Source organism: Lepidochelys kempii, chromosome 12 (genome assembly GCF_965140265.1).
Source record: "Lepidochelys kempii isolate rLepKem1 chromosome 12, rLepKem1.hap2, whole genome shotgun sequence".
NCBI classification, from domain to species: Eukaryota; Metazoa; Chordata; order Testudines; family Cheloniidae; genus Lepidochelys; species Lepidochelys kempii.
Window position 1 is genome coordinate 41,082,946 of NC_133267.1, and position 23,366 is coordinate 41,106,311.

Consider the following 23,366-nt stretch of genomic DNA (forward strand, 5'->3'; position numbering starts at 1 on the left):
GAGTTTAGACGGGCCCTTACGTGGGTGGGAGCTCTCCCAGAAAACCCCTGGTGATGGTTGTGATGCAGTCGGGGGTGCTCTTCCCTCTTAGCATTGACTCAGTTTCCCAGCATGGTGCTGTGGACCTGGGGGAGCGGGGAGGGAGGACACCTACGGAATCACCAGTGTCACTTCCTTTAGCACCTGGGTTCTCCTTGGACAGCTCCTGTCATCCAACTACTCAGCAACGCTACCCAGCTTAACACAACATCTGCAAAGCGGCACCATGACTCCTGCCATTCTCGTGTCCCCTGGTGCTGAAGTCGTCCTATCCAGAGGAATCTCGTTCCCTGGGGAGTGAAGGTTCCAGTCTGATTGAGACTAGAGCTGCCGTGTAAAGATGGCAGCGCTGGCTCCTCGGAGGGGAGGAGAAGCAGTGTTTGAAATGAGACTGTGGGGCTAGAGCTCAGTGCAAAGTGACGGTCCTGCTGGGACACGTGAGGCCACCACAGCTCTTGTCATTCTGCTCCCCCAGATCGTCTCTGAATTCCTTTCTTGCCTGTGAGTCTGGAGACCAGTAACCCCTGAAATGCTGCTGAGAGCCAAAGCTCAGCCCATAGCACATCCTCTGTTAATGCCCTCTGCTTCATCCTGGTGCCTCAGACAGCTTCTGCCCTGCAGGTGTTTGAGGCAACTAAGCAACCCGCTCCAGTGGCAGGTGGGGGTACCATAACCCATGGGGCCCATCTCTGACACCCCAGGGGAGGTGTTTGTTCTAATCCCAGTTGCTCCAAAGCAGCACAGCGAGACGAAGGGTACCAGTGGGACGCTGTGCGACCCAGCTCTGCAAGGCACAGGAACGCCACCATCTGATTGAGTCTCTGGTCTTGGAGCCTCAGTTCTAGTGGTTCTCTGGGTCTGCTTTGGCACCAGCTGGGATGGGCTTGAAGGCTCATCCCGAAGGCCCTCAGAGTAGGAGAATTTGTGTGTCCAGGACACAAACTGTCCCTTTCAGCCTGAGAAGAGTTTTCCGCATGGGACTTCTTTAGCACCTTAGGATAATTCTTCCCCATGGCTTTGTGGCCCTGTTGACAGGGACCTCCTCCTGTTCCTTGGTAGGCTGGGTGATGACCTGGTTGCCCATCTGACAGTTGTGAAGGTTGAATTCCTAGGAAGGAGGGTCTGTTCCTCTGACATTCCTGGTCTCTGAGTTACCAAGTAACTGTGGTAAATCGTGGCCAAGAATCCTTGTCAGCCATGAGACTGGCTGCTGCCCCTGGCTGAACCCCTCACAGGGAAACCACAGACTGTATCTAGGAGCCTGGAAAGCAGAACAGCATCTAGCATCTTCTGCTGCCTTGGACTCAGCTGCAAGGGCAGTGGCTCAGGGCTGAATGGTTGGACCCGCGGAGGGGAGCTGTCCCACAGCTCGGCAGTGCTGGCGTGTCCTGGGGAGTCACCTCAGGACCCAGGTGGGTACCGCATTCCGCAGGCCCCGCACCAAGGGAGCGGCTGGGACCCTGTCACACACTGGGCCTCTCTCTTCTTCAGAAACTTTCCTGATTGGCACGTCAGCCTTCCCCCACCAGCCACTCCTGCGGTGCGGGCACCTAGTGCAGAGAAGCCATTTCTCTGCTAGCAGGGGAGCTTTACATTCTTCCTTTGCCCTTTAAACATCTCCATCGTCGTCCTCCATCCCTCTGACTTGCCATGTTTGTTCCATCGACATGTTGCACTCCAGTTATCTCTCCAGTGCCCCTTGGGGGACCGCTCTGAACCAGGGGCACATCCCAAGGCTCATTACGAATGCTGCTTCCGCGGCCTAGGGTTGAGCGGTCAGGCTGTGTGATGATGGCAGCGCGTGTTTGATTTGCTGTCGTGCACTGCGGTGCGAGATCACAGACCATGCGGGCTCATCCCACGTCTGGGGGCAGGGAGATCTGCCTCCCTTTCTTTCCAGCCATGCACTGGAGCACTCTGGAAGTTAACAGTTTGTGAGGTTGAGCCCTGGGGAAACCATAAGCATCTGCGGAGCACCCAGACTAGCACATACCAATGTGTTAGCCAAGCCATGCTGACTGACGGTCAACTAAGGTGGCAGGGTGTGAGAGAGAGCGTGTCGGGGAGAGCTGAGTATCTTTACGGGGGTGAAAAGAACAGGAGGACTTGTGGCACCTTAGGGACTAGCAAATTTATTAGCGCATAAGCTTTCGTGGGCTACAGCCCACTTCATCAGATGCATAGAGTGGAATATATAGTAAGATAGATAGATATAGATATATACACACATACAGATAAGTTGGAAGTTACCATACAAACTGTGAGAGGCTAATTAGTTAAGATGAGCTATTATCAGCAGGAGAAAAAAAACTTTTGTGGTGACTATAATCTGTAATGCAGTCCTTTCTGCGGTGTTTCCAGCTGGGAGAAGCGAGTGGACGACCGGGGCAGGTATTACTATGTGGATCACAACACCAGGACCACCACTTGGCAGCGTCCCACAGCTGAGTATGTGAGAAACTACGAGCAGTGGCAGACGCAACGAAACCAGCTCCAAGGGGCCATGCAGCAGTTCAGCCAAAGATTCCTGTACCAGGTAAGGGAAGTCGACATCTCCTCTTAAGGGGTGGGACCATAGAGCAGTTTTCATCGGCCCTCCCCGAGCAGCGTGTGCGGAATCCATGCCACACCCTGGCTGTAGTTGTGGAATGATGAGTGAGGGTCTGTCAGATCTGCTAACCAGTGAAGGTGACGTGGAACCCAAACAGCCTCCAGGGTCTCCAGTGACAATACAGGCTTCTCCAGCTACGGCTTGCTAGGGCCCTTCTCCACACTGCAGTCTGCCCATTGTACTGGGCACTTCTCTAGGCAGTTACCAGCCCCGTCTCCTAGTTCCAGAGCCCAGCACTCCTCAGAGGGCCATTCCAGCTGACTCACAGCCACTGCCCTGATCTGCTCTGCTCCGCTCCAAAGGACAGGAACTGCAGGAACTTCAGAGCAGGGGGTGGAGCAGCTGGGAAGATCCCACAAACACCTCTGCTGCCTCCAAGGCAGGGAGCCAAGAAACCCTGAGGGAACTGGCATTCCCTTTTTAAAAAAATCCATAGAACTGTCGGGCTGGAAGGAACCTGGAGAGGACACCTAGCCCAGCCCCCTGCGCTGAGGCAGGGCCAAGTGAACCTAGTCTGTCCCTGACAGCCATTTGTCCAGCCTGGTCTTAGAAACCTCCAGTGCCGGGGATTGCACAGCCTCCTGCGGAAGGCTGTTCCAGAGCGTCACTGCCCTTAGAGTTAGAACAAAGAAAAGGAGGACTTGTGGCACCTTAGAGACTAACCAAATAAATTGATTAGTCTCTAAGGTGCCACAAGTCCTCCTGTTCTTTTTGCGAATACAGACTAACACGGCGGCTACTCTGAAACCTTAGAGTTAGAAAGTTTCTGCTAATATCCAGCCTAATGATTCATGCTGTCCTGAGCAGAGGCAGCAGGAAATGACCTCAGCTGCTTCCCACTGGCCCGGGATGGGGTTGATACTAGCATGGCAAAGGAACTTGCTTTCGCCCTCAGCTCCTCTGTGAGTCCCTGGGGCCTTCTCTTGTGCCTGGCTGGGGCGAGGGTGTCATGGAGCTGTCCCTGGTGGGATGGCTGCAGGTCTCTCTGGGTGCCATGCAGCGCTCAGGCTGTTCTGTGAACTGGATCCGTGGTGGGGGAGAGAGGTGCTCGGAGCCCAGCTGCACCTGGCTTTTCCAGCTAAGGCAGTTCCCTCTGGGAACCTGTGTTTGGAGAATGGCGTGGCTGGGCTCGGGCAGCGCTGAGGGCAGTGGGGTCATACTCTGTCCCAGGAGACTGGCCTCGTGCCCCCAGTGACCAGTTTCAAGGCAAGGGAATGTATTGGCGACTCCCCTTTCTGGGTGCTGAGGCATTAGCTGCCGGGCCAAAGACCCCTAAGAGCTCCAGGGCTAAGTGCTGCTCTGCTCAGCAGGTGCCTCCTGCCTTCCCTGCCTCTTTTCTTGGGCTTGAGCTGGACGAAATGGCCACGTCTTCTTGTTGTGGGACGTTGATCTCTCACCTAGCCCCTGTGGGGAAGCAGCTGCTGAGAGCGGAGTCTGGGCTCTGGCAGCTCCTATCCCCTTTGAGCAGGACCTTCCCTGCTTATCTCAAGAGTCAGATAGTGACTGGCTGGAGAAGTCTGCAGAGAGGAGGCTCTCTGGAAGAGCCAGTGAGTCCCCAAGCCCACCCTCTGCCCCTGCTGAGCACCCATGACCACAGCTGACTCAGCACTTGTGCGGATTAGGCCTAGGTCAGCAGCTGGCAGGCCACAGACTTCGCCACTGGAGTAATCAGGCATGTGCACTGACGTTTACCCAGGGTGCCTCTGCCCCCCAGTGCAAGGACCTCCAACCACTCGCCTGTCAAACAGCCCCTTGCTGAGTCCTGGATCTTACAGGAGGTCTCAACCCTGGGCAGCGCTGCTCTCCCGAGGCTCTGGGCTCCGCAGGGGTGTGACTGTGGGAAGAAGTGTGAACCTCTCCCACTTCCTGTGTTCACTGCTCCAAGCCCTCCAGTCTGCTCCGATGGCACATGTGCCTGGGCCTGCTCTCCTTGCCAGGAGCAGCAGAGAGCTCGCGGGTGCGAGCATGGGGTCCCCAAAGCGAGAGCTCCCAGGTGCGAGCATGGGGTCGTTGTGGGAAAACAGCCCCCCCAAAGCAAGAGCTTCTGGGTAATGAACTTCTCTTCCCCACGGAGGGAGCCAAGAGGCTGAGCTGTCGAGCTATAGAAATGCCCCGTGCAGCTGGCCATGGCCCCGGCATCCACCTGGTGGTGTGCTGGCAGTGTTAGAGCGTGGAGCAACCTGCCTCCCCTGCTCTCAGCTCAGGGTTCCCAGGTCGAGGTGGTCTCTTCCTTCCCTTCCCTTCCAAGCCTGACTCTCCCTTTCCTTCAGTGAGCTTGCTGGGCTGCCCTCCACATGCCCACTGCTCTCATCCAGGGTTCTGGGGAACGGGGGCTGCCAGGGTAGCGCTGGTTCCAAGCGATGAGTGGGGCGGGGAGTCCATCAGTCCAGGGCACTGCCTGGGTTCTGAGTGTGTCGCTCTCCGCACGGTCCCCAGAGCCACTGCACTGCATCCGTGCCAGCTCTTTGTGCCGCACCCCGGCCAGGACGCTGGGCAGGGCGGAGGGGGACTTCAGCTCCAGATTTAGCCTGATGAAGTGATGATACTGCTGCTCCAATGCTGCTGCCAGGAGTGTTGGCTGCTGCTCAGCTCCCATCCCCAGAGGGCCTTTGGCTTGAGCCCTCCTGGGCCTGCCTGTGTGGCAGGAGAGGCAGCTGCGCTAGGCTGGCATGACCTGATCATGCGGGTGGCCCGGGTTTCTCAGTATCGCTGGCCTCTGTCTAGGGCAGCATTTCTGGGCTTCTGTGCCCGGCAGCATGGGATGGGGACAGGGCTGTGTCCAGAAGCTGCTCTCTTCTGCTGGGCTGCGTGGCCCTGCCCTGGGGATTTTCCGTGGGCTCCTGCCCTTGGCAATCTTGGAGCATTTGCTGTGCTGATTTAACTGGGCACTATGTTAGTTTTCCCCTATGCTTCTGTATTGCCCCTGGGAGCTGGGTCTCTTGCTGGCTGTTAGCAGCCTGGCCATTCCCCATCGCTGCACACATGTGGGCATTGCTGGGAGCAGCGTGGGGGCTGGCTCCTGCGGCTTTAGGCTTTGCTTGTGTCGCGCTGCCATGTTTGTTCAAATGAGTTTCTTTTAGGTCCCAGTGAGGTGATACCTCCAGACGTGACTCGGCTGGGTCTCTGGCAGCCTGCTCTGTGCGTCTGCCTGAGCAGGGAGGGGCAGCTGAGACAGCCCGCCGCATGAGCCAGGATTTCTCAGCGTGGCCATGGCCTGCTCACCCCAGTCCCTGCTCGGCAGATTGTGTGTGGGGAGAAAGGGCCTTGGCTGCAATGGGTTCTGTTTGTTCCCAATCCTGTGTCCTGTCTCACCCCACTGGGATTTCACATGGCCCCTCAGGTTCACCTGCACCCTCTGACACAAGTGCCCTTCCGTCAGCAGGCAGCAGGAGATGCCGCGTGCCTATGACCACGGGCTGTAGGCAGCCCCGTGGCTCAGAATGGAAGCCGTGCGTGGACCTCTGTCTTTTCCCCGTGGGGTGGGGAAGGGGTTGGCAATGCCGTGGTGTTTCCCTGAGCTCCAGGCGGGTTTCTGTGCATGGCGCGCTGCTCCCTTCCTCAAACCAGTCGGCTCAGGATCCGGGGCCTGCCTCGGAATGTGAGCCCCCAAAGCCCACACTTTAACGTTAGGAGCGGAAATGAAAAGGCCATTTTAGTAACAATATGTTTCTTATTTAACGCTGAGGAGTGTATGCTGAGCCCCCCACTCTCCTGAATCCTGGCCTGTTTGGTCTGGCGGGCCATCCCCAGGAGACCTCCCAGCAAAGCTGGGGAGGGGGGCTAATCTAAACAGTGCCAGGCCAGCAGCCCCCACTTCAGGCTGCTCAGTCGCCCTGAGCCAGAATAAAGGTGCTTTGTGCAGTGGACCTGTTGGGGGTGGGGACGTGCAGGGGGCTCAGGGAGACGCCTGTCTGTGCAGGCATGAATGTTTCCTCAGTTGGAGTGCATCTCGCACGCTGCCGCTCGCTTTCACAACCCGCTGCGAAGGGGGAGGCGGGGGAGGCTGCAGGCTGAGCCAGGAAGCGCTGGGCGTGGACAGGGCTTGTGGGAATGATTTCATTGGAAAGGCCTGCGCTATTTTTTCCCCTCTTGTGTGTGGTTCTTGGAGAAGGTTGGAGGTGTAACTGTGGTGGTGGTATCAGTCGCCTTGGCCAGCAGGAGCAGAGCAGCCGCGCACAGCTGGGCGTTCCAGCAAGCCCTGCTCCTCTCTCCCGCCGCCCCAGCCGCGGTTTAGTGCGGGCACTTTGCACCCAGCGCCTGCAAGTTGTTTTTAGTTCCTTAGCAGCAGGCTCTGTTTCCCTGTGCTGAGAGTTGGGGAGTGATAGGAGGTGAGAGGAGAGTGGGGAGCCTGCCCCCACCTCCCTGCTCATCTCACTCCCGGCTCTTGATAATCTCTGTGTTGTTTTGTATTTTTGCCCCCTCTGCTGTCTCCAGTCATCTGGCGCCCCATCTGACAATGATCCTCTGGGCCCCCTTCCTCCCGGCTGGGGTAAGTACCAAGCCTTCTCCCCTGCTCTCGCACTTCTGCTGCTCACCTGGCACTGCCCCCGCCCCATCTCTACGGCTCGAACCCTTCCTGCGCCGTCCGTCCCTTCGCTGGCTGACCTCTTTTGGGGTGGGGGGAACCTGTGTTCTTGGGGGCTCATTCCCTCTGCATTACTGGCGGGGCGTGTGAGCGTAGGGAAGATGACATTGTCCCACCGTCCATGCTGCCTGTGGGGTGGATCTGCCAGAGATCCACGCAAGCTTGGACTTTAAATCCAGCATTTTGAGTCTGGAGGTGCCCCGCTCTCTGGGTTTGCTCCCTGTTGACTAAACCTAGCAGCGTCTGTGATTGTTGCCAGGACTCAAGGAGGGGTTGGAGGTCTCAGACCTCCTTTTGCAGAGGAGAGGTGACTCTTCTGCCTGGGTCTCTCCGCCGGGGTAAGCTCCCCGTTTGCGTTTGGAAATGGGAGGAAAGGCTCCATCACGGGGGAAAGGCTCTTGCTGCTGGTGTCCAGCAGGAATTCTACATTGGGAATTCGCTGTGGTCCGTTCTCGGTGCCGTTGCTTTCCACTGGGCTCCACCAGGCACCTGCCTTTTTCATGTCACATCAGCAGCTAGCCCAGAGTAAGGTGGGTTGTGGGTAATGTGGGGATGGGACAGCCACTTAGTGGAGATCTAGGGAGTGGCAACAGTGTGTGCCCGGGGTGTATCCCGTGGTCCCGGACAGCAGCTGCTGCTGAGACTCTGGGGGATGATGGGCTTGTGTGGAAGGGGCATGGATGGGGGATGTGGAAGATCCCAGGTGCGCTGGCCTGGATTGAAATGGTGTTTCTGACCCAGGCTGTGGAGCAGAGAGTGCCCCGTGTACACTAGGGGGTGGCCCGGAGGTGCTGCTAGGACAGGGCAGTGCAACAGGGTGTTTTGCATGTGTTCCCCCCAACCCCCACCACTTCTCAGGTAACAGCTCTGCTGGGTGATTGCTCCAGCTGGGCTGAAACCTGGGGCGGGGGGGGAATCACCCCTCCCTCCCCCAGGGAATCATCAAGTTTAGGGAGGTGGTTGTGAAGCTGGGACCATGGGGCAGCAGAGAGAACAGGGGCCGTCGCCTGGGTTTGCTGGGTTTCACAGTATTAATGGCATGTGATGCTAAACTGGAGAGCGATGCAAACCTCACTGAGGACGGAGACACAATACAAAGGTGCCTCGAGAGACTAGAGACGTGGGCAAAGGCCATGTGCTCTGATAACCCACCCTGCAGGAGCGCGGCCCCCAGGGAGCGACATGGAGACCTGGGGCTGGACATGCAGATGTGGCTGGGGAGCGCTTGGGTCCGAGGGCCTCAGCAGCTGAGACCCGTGAGTGTCGAAGGGAGATGGGAGCAGGGCTGCAGGGGCTGGAGGGGAGATTAACGGCCTGCTGAAGGGACTTCTGGTGGCAGCAGCTGTTTTCCTATCTTGACACCAGGGAACCTGTCAACAGCTGCTTGGGGTGTGAGCCCTGCCGGGGGGGGCCCTACAGTGTGCGCCAAGGAGAGTGAGGAGCGGCAACAGGGTGAAACGGAGAGAAGTAAAATGCAGGGTGGCTGTCTGGGACCAGCATTCTGGCAGCCAGATGCACCCAGGCTGTCAAGGGGACAGGGTGGAAACCCAGCTGCTTGAGTCATTTAATACTGTCCTGGGCAAGACACCTGTCGAGAGCCGGGCCCTGAACCGAGTGGGTGCGATGGAGTTAACAGAGTTTCCCATCCCTGACATCTGAAATCCTCACCCTGCTGGCTCACGTCTTTTCTGAGGGAGTCCCCTTTAATTCCATGCGTAGGACAAGAGGGCAGGGGAAGTGGGCTGTGGGCTGGATGACGCCAGGCCCCGGGGACAGGGCCCAGCTGGGCTGTGGGCTGGGTGATGTGGGGGGGGGTGGGGGCCCGGCTGGGCCATGGGCTGGGGGGGTGGCCCCAGGGCCCCGGGGTGGTGGCTCGGCTCAGGTGTAGGCTGGGCCACGCAGGGCTATGGAGGAGCGGACAGTCCACGGGAGAGCCCATCAAGCGCTGCTGCATGCAGGCGGCTCAGGGCAGCCCCAGCTCTGTCAGGTGTCTGGGTGCTGCTCCCTGCAGCCGCTGTGGTTCTTGGGCCCTGTGCAGGAGGGGCACTGGCCTGGGTCACCCGAGGGGTTCCAGCTACTCTCAGCTTGTAGCTTGAGCCCGAAGTAAGGCCCCGTGAGTGGAGCAGGGGCTGCGGGCAGGAGCTGGCTCTCAGGTGCTCTGAACCTCTAGCCCCGGCCTAACTTGCTCCTTGCCCCCGGCTTCTGGCCCTGATTTATTCCCAATAACCTTGTGGTCTCAGTGAGGAGAATCTGGCATGTCTGGGCTGCTCTGTGCATCCGGCTGAGAGCGCAGTCCAGCCAAAGCCTGCAGCGTGGGAGCGAACACGAGCTGTCTTAGCATCCTGATGGGGAGGGGGAAGGGAGCCTGCTTCCAATTAGCGCTATGCCGGAGCCACCCTCCGGGAGGTGCCTGGGACCCCCGGGAGTGTCCTGCTTCCCCAGCTCAGCCTCTGGTGCAGCGAAGGGCAGTGGGAGGGTGAGGAGCTCCCAGGAGCTGGAGGTGCTGACTGAGTGGGAGGTGAGCAGGGCCACACGCTCAGCGTGCTTTGCCGCTCCAGGAGCTGGGCCTCTCCAGTGAAGCAGCAGGGCAAATGCCGTGACTGGGGAAACGCAGCTCCTCCCTGTAGTCTGGGCAGGAGCAGGCTGGGGCTGGCGGCCCAGAATGCACAGACAGAGCAAGTGGGAGGGCCAGAGGCCAGTGCCTTGGGGAGTGCCCGCGTGCAGGGCCTCCGTGCAGCACGGCTAGGGTCAGTTGTGTGGGGTGTGCGTGTCTGTGTGTTTCGGGACCAGTGTGCAAGGCATGACAGTGCGCTGCAGACGGGCAGTGAGTGTGTCTGGGTACAGGGGAGAGACAAAGTGATTACAGGGGGGAGTGAAGTATACTGGGAGCACATACATATAGAGTGTACGGAGGGCTCAGGAGAGCAGTACATGGAGAGCGCTCTCTGTTTGCTGGTGTGTGTGTGTACACGGACAGGCTGTTGGTTTGTGAACTCTGGGGGCGGGTCTGTGTGTTAGGTAGTAGGTGGGGGGTGAAGTGGGTGTGGGGGAGGCGTATGTGGTGGGTGTGGATGGGGGAGGTCTGTGCACACCTGGGAGTTTAAGGGGCGGGTGTATTTTATGTACAAAGTGGATGTTTCTGAGGGAGGTGTGTGTTTGTATGAGGGGGTTGTGCACGCAGTGGAGGGGTATGCATGTACGCGCTGGGGAGAAGCATGTGGGTGGGCAGTGTATGCAGTGGGGGAGGGCTGTAGCTGTGGGTGCATGTGATGGGCGGAAGGGGCAGGTATGCGGTGCTAGCAGCCGGGGAGTGGATGGGGGAGGCATGGGAGTGGGTGGAGAAGAGGGGTGCATAGGTGGCGCATGCAGTGGGGGGGAACGTGTGTGTGGGGTGCATGCGGCCGGGGGGAGAGATGCAAGTGGGGGGGCATGGGTGTGTACGCGGTGCATGTGTCGGGAGGGGAAGGGATGTGGGGTGAGGGGTGCATGTGGCCGGGGGAGGGATGTAGGTGGGGAGGAGGGGAACGTATGTGGCGCGTACAGCGGGGGTGGGACAGACGTGTGGGGGGGGTGCGTGCGGCCAGGGGGAGGGATGTAGGTGGGGAGGAGGGGAACGTATGTGGCGCGTACAGCGGGGGTGGGACAGACGTGTGGGGGGGTGCGTGCGGCCAGGGGGAGGGATGTAGGTGGGGAGGAGGGGAACGTATGTGGCGCGTACAGCGGGGGTGGGACAGACGTGTGGGGGGGGTGCGTGCGGCCAGGGGGAGGGATGTAGGTGGGGAGGAGGGGAACGTATGTGGCGCGTACAGCGGGGGTGGGACAGACGTGTGGGGGGGTGCGTGCGGCCAGGGGGAGGGATGTAGGTGGGGAGGAGGGGAACGTATGTGGCGCGTACAGCGGGGGTGGGACAGATGTGGGGGGGGTGCGTGCGGCTGGGGGGAAGGGATATAGGTGAGGGGAGGGGATGTATGTGGCGCATACAGCACGGGGGTCGGAGGTGTGTGGACACCCCTGGGGCAGGACAAGGCGAGTTGTAGCACTCTTCCCAGAAGCCGGCCATCCTGTATCTCTGCTTCTCTGTGCCCTGGCCCAGCCCAGCCCAGCCCAGCCCGGCCCAGCTCTGAATGCTCAGGGCGTTGAGCTTTGTGTCAAGCCCCAGAGCCCGCGGAGTGTGGGGGGACTCTGCTTTGCGGGGTGTTGTGATTAATTGCTGCTGTTCCTTCTCATGCTCCTTTTATCCCAGCTTTAGACCGATGACTTTCCCTAGAGCCGGGCTGCGGGGGCAGGGGATGGCATCCCTTCGCAAGGAGCGGGGGGCCCCAGAAGCACTGGCCCGAGCGATCCCAGGGAGCTGAGAGTTACAAAAGGCCCCTTTCAGCTTCCAGCCTATATTGTGTGCGGTGGGCCCCGGGTGCGCTTGCAGCGCAGGGAGATGCCCCCCCGCGAGCTCGGGTACCAGTGCCGGCACTGCGGCAGCCTGTGCTTCAGCGGGGCGGCACCAGCCCACCCGCACCCTGGTCATCTCGGGCCTGGCTCGCCCACGCTGCAGCCACGTCGCTGCATCCCCTGGCAGGGATCAGGCCTGTCGACGCCCGGGACTCCAGCTTCACCATTCCCTGAGAGTTTTGAGGCCGGCTCTGTGCTCCCCCTGGGTTAGTGCAGAGCCACGCGAGTGGCGTGAATGGGCCAGAGAGGGCAGGTTAACTCTCTCTCTCTCTCTCCCTCTTAGAAAAGAGGCAGGACAACGGGCGAGTGTATTACGTGAACCACAACACACGGACCACCCAGTGGGAGGATCCTCGCACACAGGGGTAGGGAGCCACCTTTGCTTGGCTAGGTCACGCTCTGACGCGCGGGCCCCAAACCACAGCAGAGCTTTGTGCTAGTGACTCCGGCGACTGAGAGCTCAGGACGTGGCCCCGGAGCAGTCCTGCAGACAGACGCCTGCCGGCAGGGGGCAAAAGCATCAAGCAGGGGGAGGGGGCATGCTGGTTTTTCCTGGGAATCTCGTCTGCGACCATCTTCCAGGCCCCAGACTAGGAGGCAGCCATGGCCCAGGCCCCCACGCCAGGGGAACACTCGGGGCTGGTTTGGGCAAGAGGAGGCACTTCCCGTGTAGGCCCTCCGAGGTCCGTGCCCCCTCCTACTGCGTGGCTCTGTGCTTGAGTTCCCGCCCCACGCTGGGCCAGTGCAGCCAGAGAGTGGGTCCTGGGGGTGCGGTGCCGTGCTGCGCTCCCCACTGGGCCCTTCTCCTGGGAGACGCTGAGCGCAGTGTTAGCTGGAGTCCATCTCCTGGGCTGAGATCACACTGTGCAGGGCTCCTGGCCCAGGGCTGATCCAGGTGCCTCCCAGGCCCCTGTCAGTCCTGCAGCATGGAAGGGATTCCTGGGAGCCGGGACAGAGCTGCAGCTACAAGGAGACGCCTGGGGCTTAGGGGAGCAGTGAGGGGCTGGGGGCCAGGAGCTGCACTTGTTCCCAGACTAGGGGTGTGTGTAGGAGCAGGCCATGCAGGGGGAACCGGACTCTCTTGCCCCCAGTGTGCCTGTGTCCAGTAATCTTTTCCTCGTGCTGGGCAGGATGATCCAGGAGCCGGCCCTGCCGCCTGGCTGGGAGATGAAATACACCAGCGAGGGGGTGCGCTATTTTGTGGATCACAACACTCGCACCACCACCTTCAAAGACCCACGCCCCGGCTTTGAGTCTGGGTAAGATGTTCCGTGCCAGGGCCCTTCCTCCATTCGCTGCCGCGTGCTGCCTGGTGGCTCACACACAGGCTGGGAGCTGGGACCTGGCACTTCTGTCCTCTGCTCTGCAGCCTTGGGCCACTCACACGTACCCCCGTCAGGAGGGGTGAGGCTCTCCCGAGGTGCTGGGAAGATGCCAAGTGCTGCTGTTTGTGCAGGACTCTGAATCGTGGCCTGTGCACCTTCAGGGTGGCCTGGGGCCGAGTAACCGATGGCTGGTGGTTGTGCCTCCCCACCACCCGATGCCCTCGGGCGGCTGGGCCTGCTCACACCGGGCTTCTGGTCCCCTAGTGCCCGGCTGTTCAAGGCTGGCCAGTCCCCAGCCACGGAGCAGGTGGGGGCTGCTGTATTGTGAGGGAGCTCTCCTGGCTGGAGCTGGTGGCTCTGCCAGTGCGCAGGGTGGGAGGGTTCTCATCCACGGCCCATGTGTTTGCTCCTGTAGGAATAAGCAGGGGGGTTCCCCTGGGGCTTACGACCGAAGCTTTCGCTGGAAATATCACCAGTTCCGCTTCCTGTGTCATGTGAGTACGGGGGAGTGGGGCACGGAGGCTAGGGGAGGGGGAGTCGGGAGGATCAGGACAGCCTCTCGCTCAGCCAGGCTGGGGGCGGCTGGAAGGGGTGCGGGAGGCTCAGTGGGAGGGCAGAGCTGTGCTGACTCTGAGCCCAGTGCCTGTGTTTGATTCCAGTCGAACGCGCTGCCCAGCCACGTGAAGATCAGCGTTTCCCGGCAGACGCTCTTTGAGGACTCCTTCCAGCAGGTGAGTCCCTGCGCAGGGGAGGGCCGCATGCAGAGCTCGGGCCTGTGAAAGGGGACTTGTAGTAGGGTCCAGGGATTCAGGAGCCTGGCTGCCCCTGGATATCGGGGCAGTCCCTATGCGATGGGCCTCTGTGGGTGACGAGTCCCATCTCTTACCCCTCGTAGATTATGAACATGAAGCCCTATGACCTGCGGCGCCGGCTGTACATCATCATGCGCGGCGAGGAGGGGCTGGACTACGGTGGCATCGCCAGGTGAGTCCTGCTGAGCAGAGAGGTGTCTGCTGCGGCAGGGCACCAGGGGCGGCTCGGGGCTGTCACAGGGCTGAGCTCGGGCTCGTGTTCCTCTCCCAGGGCCCTGCTCAGAGAAGCCTGGGGCACATCCCCTGCTGGGTCCTAACGAGAAATGGCCTGTACCTTGTGTGCACCGCAGTAACAAAACAGAGCCAGAGGGCCCGACGCCGGGCTCTGCCTGCGCCCCCGGGGCTGGGGAACGGGTGGGGGGCTCTGCCTGCGCCCCCGGGGCTGGGGAACGGGTGGGGGGCTCTGCCTGCGCCCCCGGGGCTGGGGAATGGGTGGGGGGCTCTGCCTGCGCCCCCGGGGCTGGGGAACGGGTGGGGGGCTCTGCCTGCGCCCCCGGGGCTGGGGAACGGGGGGGGGCTCTGCCTGAGCCCCCGGGGCTGGGGAACGGGGGGGGGGAGAGGGCTCTGCCTGCGCCCCCGGGGCTGGGGAACGGGGGGGGAGAGGGCTCTGGCTGGGGAACGGGGGTGGGGGGCTCTGCCTGTGCCCCGGGGCCGGGGGCTCTGAGGAAAGCCTCGTGGTGCGGCGTTCGGCCAGAGGAGGTGCTTGTGACACTGCTGGCTCCAGCCTGCCTCTGCCTGGGTGGCTGGCTTGGTGCTATAACTCTTCTTCCTCCCTCCCTGCCTCCTCCCTCCCTCCCCCCTGGCTCCCTGGTGTCCTTGTGTCTGTCACGCCCCAACTCCTCCTTCTCCACGGTGACCCTGCTCCCATCCCTGGGCCGTGGGCTCCTGCTCTCTGTGTCTCTCTCTGTGTCCTGCCAGTGGTTTTACCCTATGGTAGGTTACGTCATGCTGTTCTACCACAGGGTAGAACCACGGACAGGATACCGGGCGCTCTCTGCGTTGGAGGACGACTCGTCTCCCTGAGCTGCTAGGGAGGACCAAGGCAAGGACCATGCGCCTCTCCTGTGCTTCTCCAGGGAGCTAGCGAGCCAGGAAGGGGCAGTGTGCCCTGCACGGAGCCATGGGAGACGAGGCTCATGAGGGGAGAGGGGGCAGAGACAGTCAGATCCATTTCAGGAAGGGCGCGTGCGTGTGCTCTGGGGGCAGGCAGGGGTATGTGGGTTTGCGCGTGTGTGTGCTCTGGGCTGGGGGGTGTGTGCAGGCATGTGAGGGGGGTGAGCAGGCATGCGTATGTGGGTGTGTGTCCCTGCTGTGGGCGCGGGCAGGCCTGGGGGCGCGGGCGTCCCTGCTGTGGGCGCGGGCAGGCCTGGGGGGCGTGGGCGTCCCTGCTCTGGGTGCGGGCAGGCCTGGGGGGTGTGGGCGTCCCTGTTCTGGGCACGGGCAGGCCTGGGGGCGCGGGCGTCCCTGCTGTGGGCGCGGGCAGGCCTGGGGGGCGCGGGCATCCCTGCTCTGGGCGCGGGCAGGCCTGGGGGGCGCGGGCGTCCCTGCTGTGGGCGCGGGCAGGCCTGGGGGGCGCGGGCGTCCCTGCTGTGGGCGCGGGCAGGCCTGGGGGGCGCGGGCGTCCCTGCTGTGGGCGCGGGCAGGCCTGGGGGCCGCGGGCGTCCCTGCTCTGGGCGCGGGCAGGCCTGGGGGGCGCGGGCGTCCCTGCTGTGGGCGCGGGCAGGCCTGGGGGGCGCGGGCGTCCCTGCTGTGGGCGCGGGCAGGCCTGGGGGGCGCGGGCGTCCCTGCTGTGGGCGCGGGCAGGCCTGGGGGGCGCGGGCGTCCCTGCTGTGGGCGCGGGCAGGCCTGGGGGGCGCGGGCGTCCCTGCTGTGGGCGCGGGCAGGCCTGGGGGCGCGGGCGTCCCTGCTCTGGGCGCGGGCAGGCCTGGGGGCGCAGGCAGGCCTGGGGGCGCGGGTGTCCCTGCTCTGGGCGTGGGTATGGGTGCACTGGGGGTGGGCAGGTGTGTGGGCGGGTGTGAGTGAGTGTGGTGGGGACAGGCAAGCAGGCAGGTGTGTGTGGCTGGTGGGAGTGTGCAGACCTGGGCAGGGAGACGTGTGTGTGTGTATAGTACAGGGATACTTTGGGGCCCCTGGCATCCCTGCCAGGCCAAGGGCCGATGCCAGTGAGTGCTGGGTGCACCAGGGTCACTGGGGTGTTTTCCAAGACTTTGTCATGCTGCTCTCTCCTAAAATGCTTCCCAGGCTACATGTAGCAGTGCTGAAATGCATCTGCCTTTGGGGGGAGGCTGACATGGGCTAGTGAGGCCCCCCGTCTCCCCCAGGCCTGTTCAGTCTGCACCCAGCGGAGACGGGCTGGTGGGCTGGGGGTGTGCTGCAGCAGACGGCATGCGCAGGCCGAGTGAAGGTGTCTGGGCTGCTCCCTTTCCCCAGGTGAAGCTCTTGTATGCAGGGGCTAGTAGGCCCAGACCTGCCTGCTCGCTGCCCCCCGGAGCCCTGGTCCTGCTGCCTGGAGAGCAGGAGTGGAGCAGCTGCAACTCTGCCCTCCTGGGGGTGCCGAGCACCCGTCACTGCGCTCTGTTCTCTCCTTCCCCAGGGAATGGTTCTTCCTCCTGTCCCACGAGGTGCTCAACCCCATGTACTGCCTGTTCGAATACGCCGGGAAGAACAACTACTGCCTGCAGATCAACCCCGCGTCCTCCATCAACCCCGACCACCTCACCTACTTCCGCTTCATCGGCCGCTTCATCGCTATGGTGAGCGCCCCGGGGCGCTGGCAGGGCTGGGGGGAGAAAGGAGCCAGTTGGTCAGGAGGGGAGGCGGGGCCGGGGGTGCTGCAGAGTGGGGACGAGGGGCAGGGATTGGACGGGGCTCAGCCACTTAAACCCGAAAATGTTCCCAGCCTTGGCCCCGGAGGGGGAACTGCCCGCCCAGCTCCCCAGCTCCTTGGAGGGCCAGCAGCTCCCCACTGGTCGCTGGCAGGGTCGGGCCCCGCAGGGCAGGCTGGCCCGGGCGAGATGTACAGGAACAGCCGGTCTCTGTGCTGGGGGAGCAGCTGGTCGCTTGCGGGGCCCAGCCTCGACTTGGGGGCGAAGGGCAAAGATGGCACCAAAGGTGGCTCCATCCCAGAGGCCAGGACTTGTTGGGGGAGCCGTGTGCTTGGTTGGACTGTGGGCTCCACCAGATCTGCAGCCTCAGGAACAGCTTGGGGGTCAGGGTGCACTGTGAGTGGGGTAGGGGCGCAGGGCTCTGGGGTCTGCATCTGTGGGGGTGGTGAGAAGGGTTTCTCTGTGGGGCGTGTATTGTGGGGCCGCAGTAGGGCCTATGCATCAGAGGAGGCACGGAGGGTGGCTGGAGGGGGCGGTCTGTGTATCGGAGGGGGTTCGGGGGATGTTCAGAGGGGGGGGTGTCTGTGTATTGGAGGAGGTTCGGGGGGCAGTTGTCCGGGGGGGGGTCTGTGTATCGGAGGAGGTTCGGGGGGGATGTTCAGAGGGGGGGTCTGTGTATCGGAGGAGGTTCGGGGGGGATGTTCAGAGGGGGCGGTCTGTGTATCGGAGGAGGTTCGGGGGGGAGTTGTCCGGGGGCGGTCTGTGTATCACAGGAGGTTCGGGGAGGAGGGTGGTCGGAGAGGGGATGTCTGTGTATCGGAGGGGGTTCGGGGGATGTTCGGGGGGGGGTCTGTGTATCGGAGGGGGTTCGGGGGGGTGTTCGGGGGGGTTGTGTATTGAAGGGGGTTCGGGGGGGTGTTCGGGGGGGTCTGTGTATCGGAGGAGGTTCGGGGAAGAGGGTGGCTGGAGGGGGAGGGTCTGTGTATTGGAGGAGGTTCGGGGGGATGTTCGGGGGCGGGGTCTGTGTATCAGAGGAGGTTCAGGGGGTGTTCGGGGGGGGTCTGTGTATCGGAGGGGGTTCGGGGGGTGTTCAGAGGGGGGTCTGTGTATCAGAGGGGGTTCGGGGGGGTGTTCAGAGGGGGGGGGTCTGTGTATCGGAGGGGGTTCGGGGAAGAGGGTGGCCGGAGAGGGAGGGTCTGTGTATTGTAGGAGGTTCAGGGGGATGTTCGGGGGCGGGGTCTGTGTATCGGGGGGGAGTTGTCCGGGGGGGGTCTGTGTATCGGAGGAGGTTTGGGGGGGTGTTCGGGGGGGGTGTCTGTGTATCAGAGGAGGTTCAGGGGGTGTTCAGGGGGGTCTGTGTATCGGAGAGGGTTCGGGGGGTGTTCAGAGGGGGGGTCTGTGTATCGGAGGAGGTTTGGGGGGGATGTTCAGAGAGGGGGTCTGTGTATCGGAGGAGGTTCGGGGGGATGTTCGGGGTAGGGTCTGTGTGTCAGAGGAGGTTCCCGGGGCCTCGCCCAGCTGTACTGTGGGGATGTGCCCAGCTCCTTGGCTGCCACCTCAGCGTTCCAGTTGATCTGCAGCTTTGGGGACTATTTTTAGCCCCAACAACGTGAGATTTTCCAGCTGCTCAAACCCCAGCGTGACTCCCCCTGTCTCTGGTGGCCTGAGCCCAGCCTCATCTCTCCATGGCCTGGGGCTCAGAGTATCCCTGCTCTGGGATCGGCCCTCCATGGTGCCATGCTCAGAAAATGGATACGTTCTTCCCAGGTCTCCCCCAGCCGCCCGGCTCTGCTTGGAGCAGAGCCGGATCCCCATAAACCCCCCAACTATTAATCACCGCTGGGCTGCTCCAGACAAGTGTCTGCATTGTTTTTGGCTGCCTTTGCCTTGAGGCTCCTGGAAGCCAGGATCCAGGGCGGCCACAGCAGGGCTGTTTAAACAAGTGCTCTTAATAGAGCTGTGAAGGGAGAGGGAGACGCCATGGAATTGGGGGGTGGGAGGGAAGTTGGGTGCTCTGCACGCCCAGCGCTGCAGGCAGGACTCCTGTGCTCCCGAGAGAGCTGCCCCCCTTGGGATTCAGGGCTGGGCTGTGTCATCATGAGGGGCCACGTTCTCCACCCCGTTACCTAGTCGCCAGCCTCTGGGACCTGTCCCCCTTGCCAGCTGTGCTCCATGGCCATGCTGGGACCCAGAGCCTGTGACCGGGGTGTTCTCTCCCACACAGGCGCTGTATCATGGAAAATTCATTGACACTGGCTTCACGCTCCCCTTCTACAAACGCATGCTTAACAAGAGACCCACGCTGAAGGACCTGGAATCCATCGACCCTGAGTTCTACAACTCTATCGTCTGGATCAAGTCAGTGCCTCTCCCCTGCCAGCCCCAGCCTTGACCCAGAGGCCCTGCTTCTCTAGGGGTGATGGGGCAAAGTCCCCATACAAGGTAGTCTCTGCCCACGCTGGCCACACTCCAGGGCTTGATCTGCTGAGGATCCTGCCTCGGGCCTGGTGTATCAGACCCACCAACGCCTGCACATGAGCCGGTGAAATGTCCAAGCAGCTGCGGAAAAGCCAGCCATGTCAAGGCATGCAGCTTGGTCACAGTGACCCCAGGGGCCCCGTGGGGAGTGCTGCGGCCCCCATCCTGCCAGATCTCGCCGTGCCCAGGCCTTGCTGGGTGCAGCCAGGCTAATGTTCCTTGTGTCGCTGCTCCCCTAGGGAGAACAGCCTGGAGGAGTGTGGCCTGGAGCTGTACTTCATCCAGGACATGGAGATTCTGGGCAAGGTGACAACACACGAGCTGAAGGAAGGAGGGGAGAGTATCCGGGTGACGGAGGAGAATAAGGAAGAGTATATCATGTAAGTACTAGTGCCTGGGCTCTAGATGGTCTGCTGCTCCCCCAACCTTGGCATGGAGTGTGGGGTTTGGGGGCATGGCACGGCTCCTGGGGCTTTTTGGCTTTGACATGGGCAGCAGGCATGAGGAGATGGGCTGGGTGGGCACTCAGTCTGGGGTCTGGCTCTGGTGATCGGGGCTGTGTTGCCAGCACTTCAAGAGAGGGGAGGTAGGGCATTGGGAGAGGTTCTTATTTCCCTCTGCCCCAGGCCCTGCGGCTGCAGCTGCTCGGCTGCCTGCCCACCGCAGCTCTGGGTGCTGCTGGTTCAGTGCTGAGTCGGGCCCAGGCAGCAGAAGAATCCCCCAAACCCGGTTCGAGTTGGTGCATCCCTGCTGCCAGGCCAGGCCAGGTTTCTGGAGAGGCTTTGCCAGCGCGCCCACGACAGCAGGTCTCTGTTCCCAAAGTGCCCTCTGCCGGCAGGCCCTTGGAAAGCCACCGCTCTGGGCTTTGGAGGGAAGGAGCACAACACAAGAAAGGATCGGGAGGAACCTTGAGAATTTGCCAGGCTCCTCTCCCCTGCACTTGCCCTGCTGCTGGCCAGGAACGTCTGCTCCACTCCTGGCCCCAGAGGTTCAGAAGGCAGGGCCAGCAGGATCCTGCAGGGCTCTGGGTATTGGTTGCAGGTACCATGTCTGAGGGCTTGGCCGGGGTGCGTGACGTGTGGTGTCTGCCCTCGCAGGCTGCTGACAGACTGGAGATTCACGCGGGGCGTGGAGGAGCAGACCAAGGCCTTCCTGGATGGCTTCAATGAGGTGGCGCCGCTGGAGTGGCTGCGGTACTTTGATGAGAAGGAGCTCGAGGTGAGTCAGCGGAGTGCTGGGTCTCAGCACGCTGGCTGGGCGAGTCTCGAGCATTGGTGCTCGCTGTCCCACAGCAGAGAGGTCCTAGCCTCAGCTGGGGCAGGAGGGGCTGCCAGCTAATAGCCAAGAACCCCTCAATCTGGCTCAGGGCCCAGTAAAAATACAGTTTGTATTTAACTTTGCTCCTGAAATGCTGCACTGGCTGGGGGACATTATCTGGGCACAAGCTCTCATGCCATCTGCTGGAAGTTGTCGGGCCTGTAGAGCAAGTGACCTACTGCCGGGCTGGCCTCTATCGAGCTGGAGACTTCCTGCCATGCCCCTGACTTCTCCAGTGCCCGGGGCATGGGCGGAACTGGAACCCTGCTGCCTAGTCTGACCCTGGAGAAATTGGTGCATGTGCCCCTCCAGCCGTTCTCCCGCTTAGAGTGCGGGTGGGGGAGAGTCTGTGGCTCGGTTGTTGACTTGTCCCCTGGTTCCCTAGCTGATGCTCTGCGGCATGCAGGAGATGGACATGAGTGACTGGCAGAAAAACACCATCTACCGGCACTACACCAAGAACAGCAAGCAGATCCAGTGGTTCTGGCAGGTGAGCCTGAATGGCACCTGGGCCCTGGTCAGCGAGTGGGAGTGCGGTTGGGAGGCAGGATCAGCCACGCCTCGCCAGCCTCCAGCAGAGTGAGATGAAACCGAGCACGTCTCCAGCACGAGGGCTCTGGTCCTGGCTGGCAGCGGCTCCGGAGCTGCCCAGGGCGGCAGGCAGCACTTAGTGGTCAGCCTGTTTCCAGCAATAGCTGCTGCTCTGGGGGAGGCAGGATGAGAGAGGGTGGCAAAAGAGGCTGGAAATAAAGCAGCCCCAGTTCAGGTGCCTCTTCTCTTTAGTAAGCGGTCAGAACGGAACGGGAGCAAACTAGCCCTCAGCCGGGGCAGTGTGGGGTAAAGCCCGTGTCCAGGAGGGACAGCAGGAGAAGCGGCTCCTGTTGCGTTCTCAGGGCCGGGGTCATCTCTCCTGAGGATTCTCAGGCTGGGCACTACTCCCATCCCGCACCCCTGTGGATTGTAGATTAGATCCTGCAGCCTCAGCGTCTGGGGGACACTCTGTGTTTTGCAGTTTGGTTTCCTGTTGGAGCTGGACAGGTGCCACAAAGGCAGGAGGAAGAGATGCTGCCCCCAAACCCCATTGCTGAAGCCAGGAGCACACGGGTGATGGCAGAATCCTGGTCTCATTGCATCTACTCTGTTGGTTTCAGGTGATTAAGGAGATGGACAATGAGAAGAGAATCCGGCTTTTACAGTTCGTTACAGGGACCTGCCGTCTACCAGTTGGAGGATTCGCAGAGCTCATTGGTATTTATCCCCAGCTGCCCCAGGGGGAATAAAGGAGAGAGACTCGTGATAGTCCAGTGGTGTGGAAGGACCGGGAGTAGAGGGGGGCAGTGTTGTGACTGTTATACTCGCCTTTCCACTGTACATCTCAGAGCATTTTACAAAGGCAGGGAAGTAAGCCAAGGCCCATAGAAGGGACAGAATTCCCCCCAGCTCTCACATTTTTAACCAAATGTTGTACAGTACTAAGCCAAATGCCTTACAGCAGGTGAAGGATGTCTGTCAACACAGTTACCTTTGTCAACCAAACCTGTAATCTCATCGAACAGTGGGATCAGTATTGTTTGACAAAACTTAATTTCCATAAAACCAGGCTGTTTGGCATTTAATTCTTTACTGATTGCATCTCGTATCAGCCTTTCCATTATTTTCATGGAATTGATGTAAAGCTAGTCAGCATATAGTTACTCAGGTTATCCTGTTTTCCCTTATTGAATACTGTCCTATTAGCATTTTTCCCAGTCCCCTGGAATTTCCCCAGTGTTACAAAATTTGTTAAATATCAACATCAGTGGCTCAGAGAGTTCCTCAGCCAATTGTTTTAAAACTCTTGAATTAAAGTTATCTGATCCTGCATGTTTAAAAATGTTTAACTTAGCAGTTGCTATTTAACATCCTCCCTTGTTACTGTTGGAATAGAAAGTATTCCATTATTACTATAAGCTGTGACTATTCCATGGAGCTTTTTTCCAAATACAGAAAAGAAATAATTATTGAATACTTCTGCCTCATCTGTATCAATGATAATTTTACCATCCCTGTCTGTTAACTGACGTATACCATTGCTAGGATTTCTTCTGTTCCTAGTGTATTTTTTAAAATTCCTTTTCATTGTCCTTAAACCTACTGGGCATAGATTTTTTCACTGATACCTGTAGCCTCCCTTATCAATAGTCTGCATTTCATCACTGCTAATTTATAGTCAATGCTATCAACTTCCTTCTTTTTCCATTTGTTATATATTATTTTTAGTTCTGTTTTTACTTTTCTTATTAATCAGGATATTTTTTAATTGAAGAAGCATTCCTTTGTAATTGTGAAATTGTGTTTTGTTGGGTATTTAGTTAAGTTTTCGTAGACAACTCCCAATTACCTTTCATGTTTGGTTTAAATTGTTTAAATTTTTCTTCCTAATCATTTTTACTCATAATGATTTTCAACTTTTAGCCCAAAGTATATATGTATTACTGATCAGGACTGTTTGCTCGTAACAAACGTAATCCATCATGATCATTTTCACCTAGGCAACCACTCATTTTCATTCAGTGATCAGTTCATCTTCAGATATCAAAATGAGGTCTAACTTGGAATTACCCTGAGCTGTTTGCAATATTTGTTGAGTTAGAAAATTGTCTATAATTTTTAGAAACTCCAGGGACATTTCCACCCTGACAGCAGGAGACCTCCAGCATGTGTCCCTCAGACTGAAATCCCGCAGGATAAGTTTTTCTTCCTGCACATTATATGGAGCTGTTGAAAGAGCTGTTAGTCCCGCTCTCTAGTCGGGTTTGGTGATCTCTAAGGGATTGCCACCAGTAGCCCATCTTTGCCATAGCATGCCAGATGAATGGTCTGTCCAGT

General features: G+C 60.0%; 1 protein-coding gene across 3 annotated transcripts in view; it reads left to right on the top strand.

Moving 5' to 3' along the window:
- WWP2 (WW domain containing E3 ubiquitin protein ligase 2) overlaps window positions 1–23,366 on the top strand; it is a 93,405-nt gene that overhangs the window by 67,370 nt on the left and 2,669 nt on the right. For all 3 annotated transcript variants that reach the window (XM_073308344.1, XM_073308346.1, XM_073308347.1), the window contains 13 exons: window positions 2,401–2,575; window positions 7,085–7,139; window positions 11,965–12,046; window positions 12,812–12,940; window positions 13,422–13,500; window positions 13,666–13,737; window positions 13,902–13,990; window positions 16,472–16,631; window positions 18,928–19,061; window positions 19,421–19,561; window positions 20,279–20,399; window positions 20,884–20,988; window positions 21,650–21,746. In XM_073308344.1, coding sequence (XP_073164445.1) covers window positions 2,401–2,575; window positions 7,085–7,139; window positions 11,965–12,046; window positions 12,812–12,940; window positions 13,422–13,500; window positions 13,666–13,737; window positions 13,902–13,990; window positions 16,472–16,631; window positions 18,928–19,061; window positions 19,421–19,561; window positions 20,279–20,399; window positions 20,884–20,988; window positions 21,650–21,746 — 1,439 coding nt within the window. The remainder of the gene's footprint in view (window positions 1–2,400; window positions 2,576–7,084; window positions 7,140–11,964; window positions 12,047–12,811; window positions 12,941–13,421; window positions 13,501–13,665; window positions 13,738–13,901; window positions 13,991–16,471; window positions 16,632–18,927; window positions 19,062–19,420; window positions 19,562–20,278; window positions 20,400–20,883; window positions 20,989–21,649; window positions 21,747–23,366) is intronic.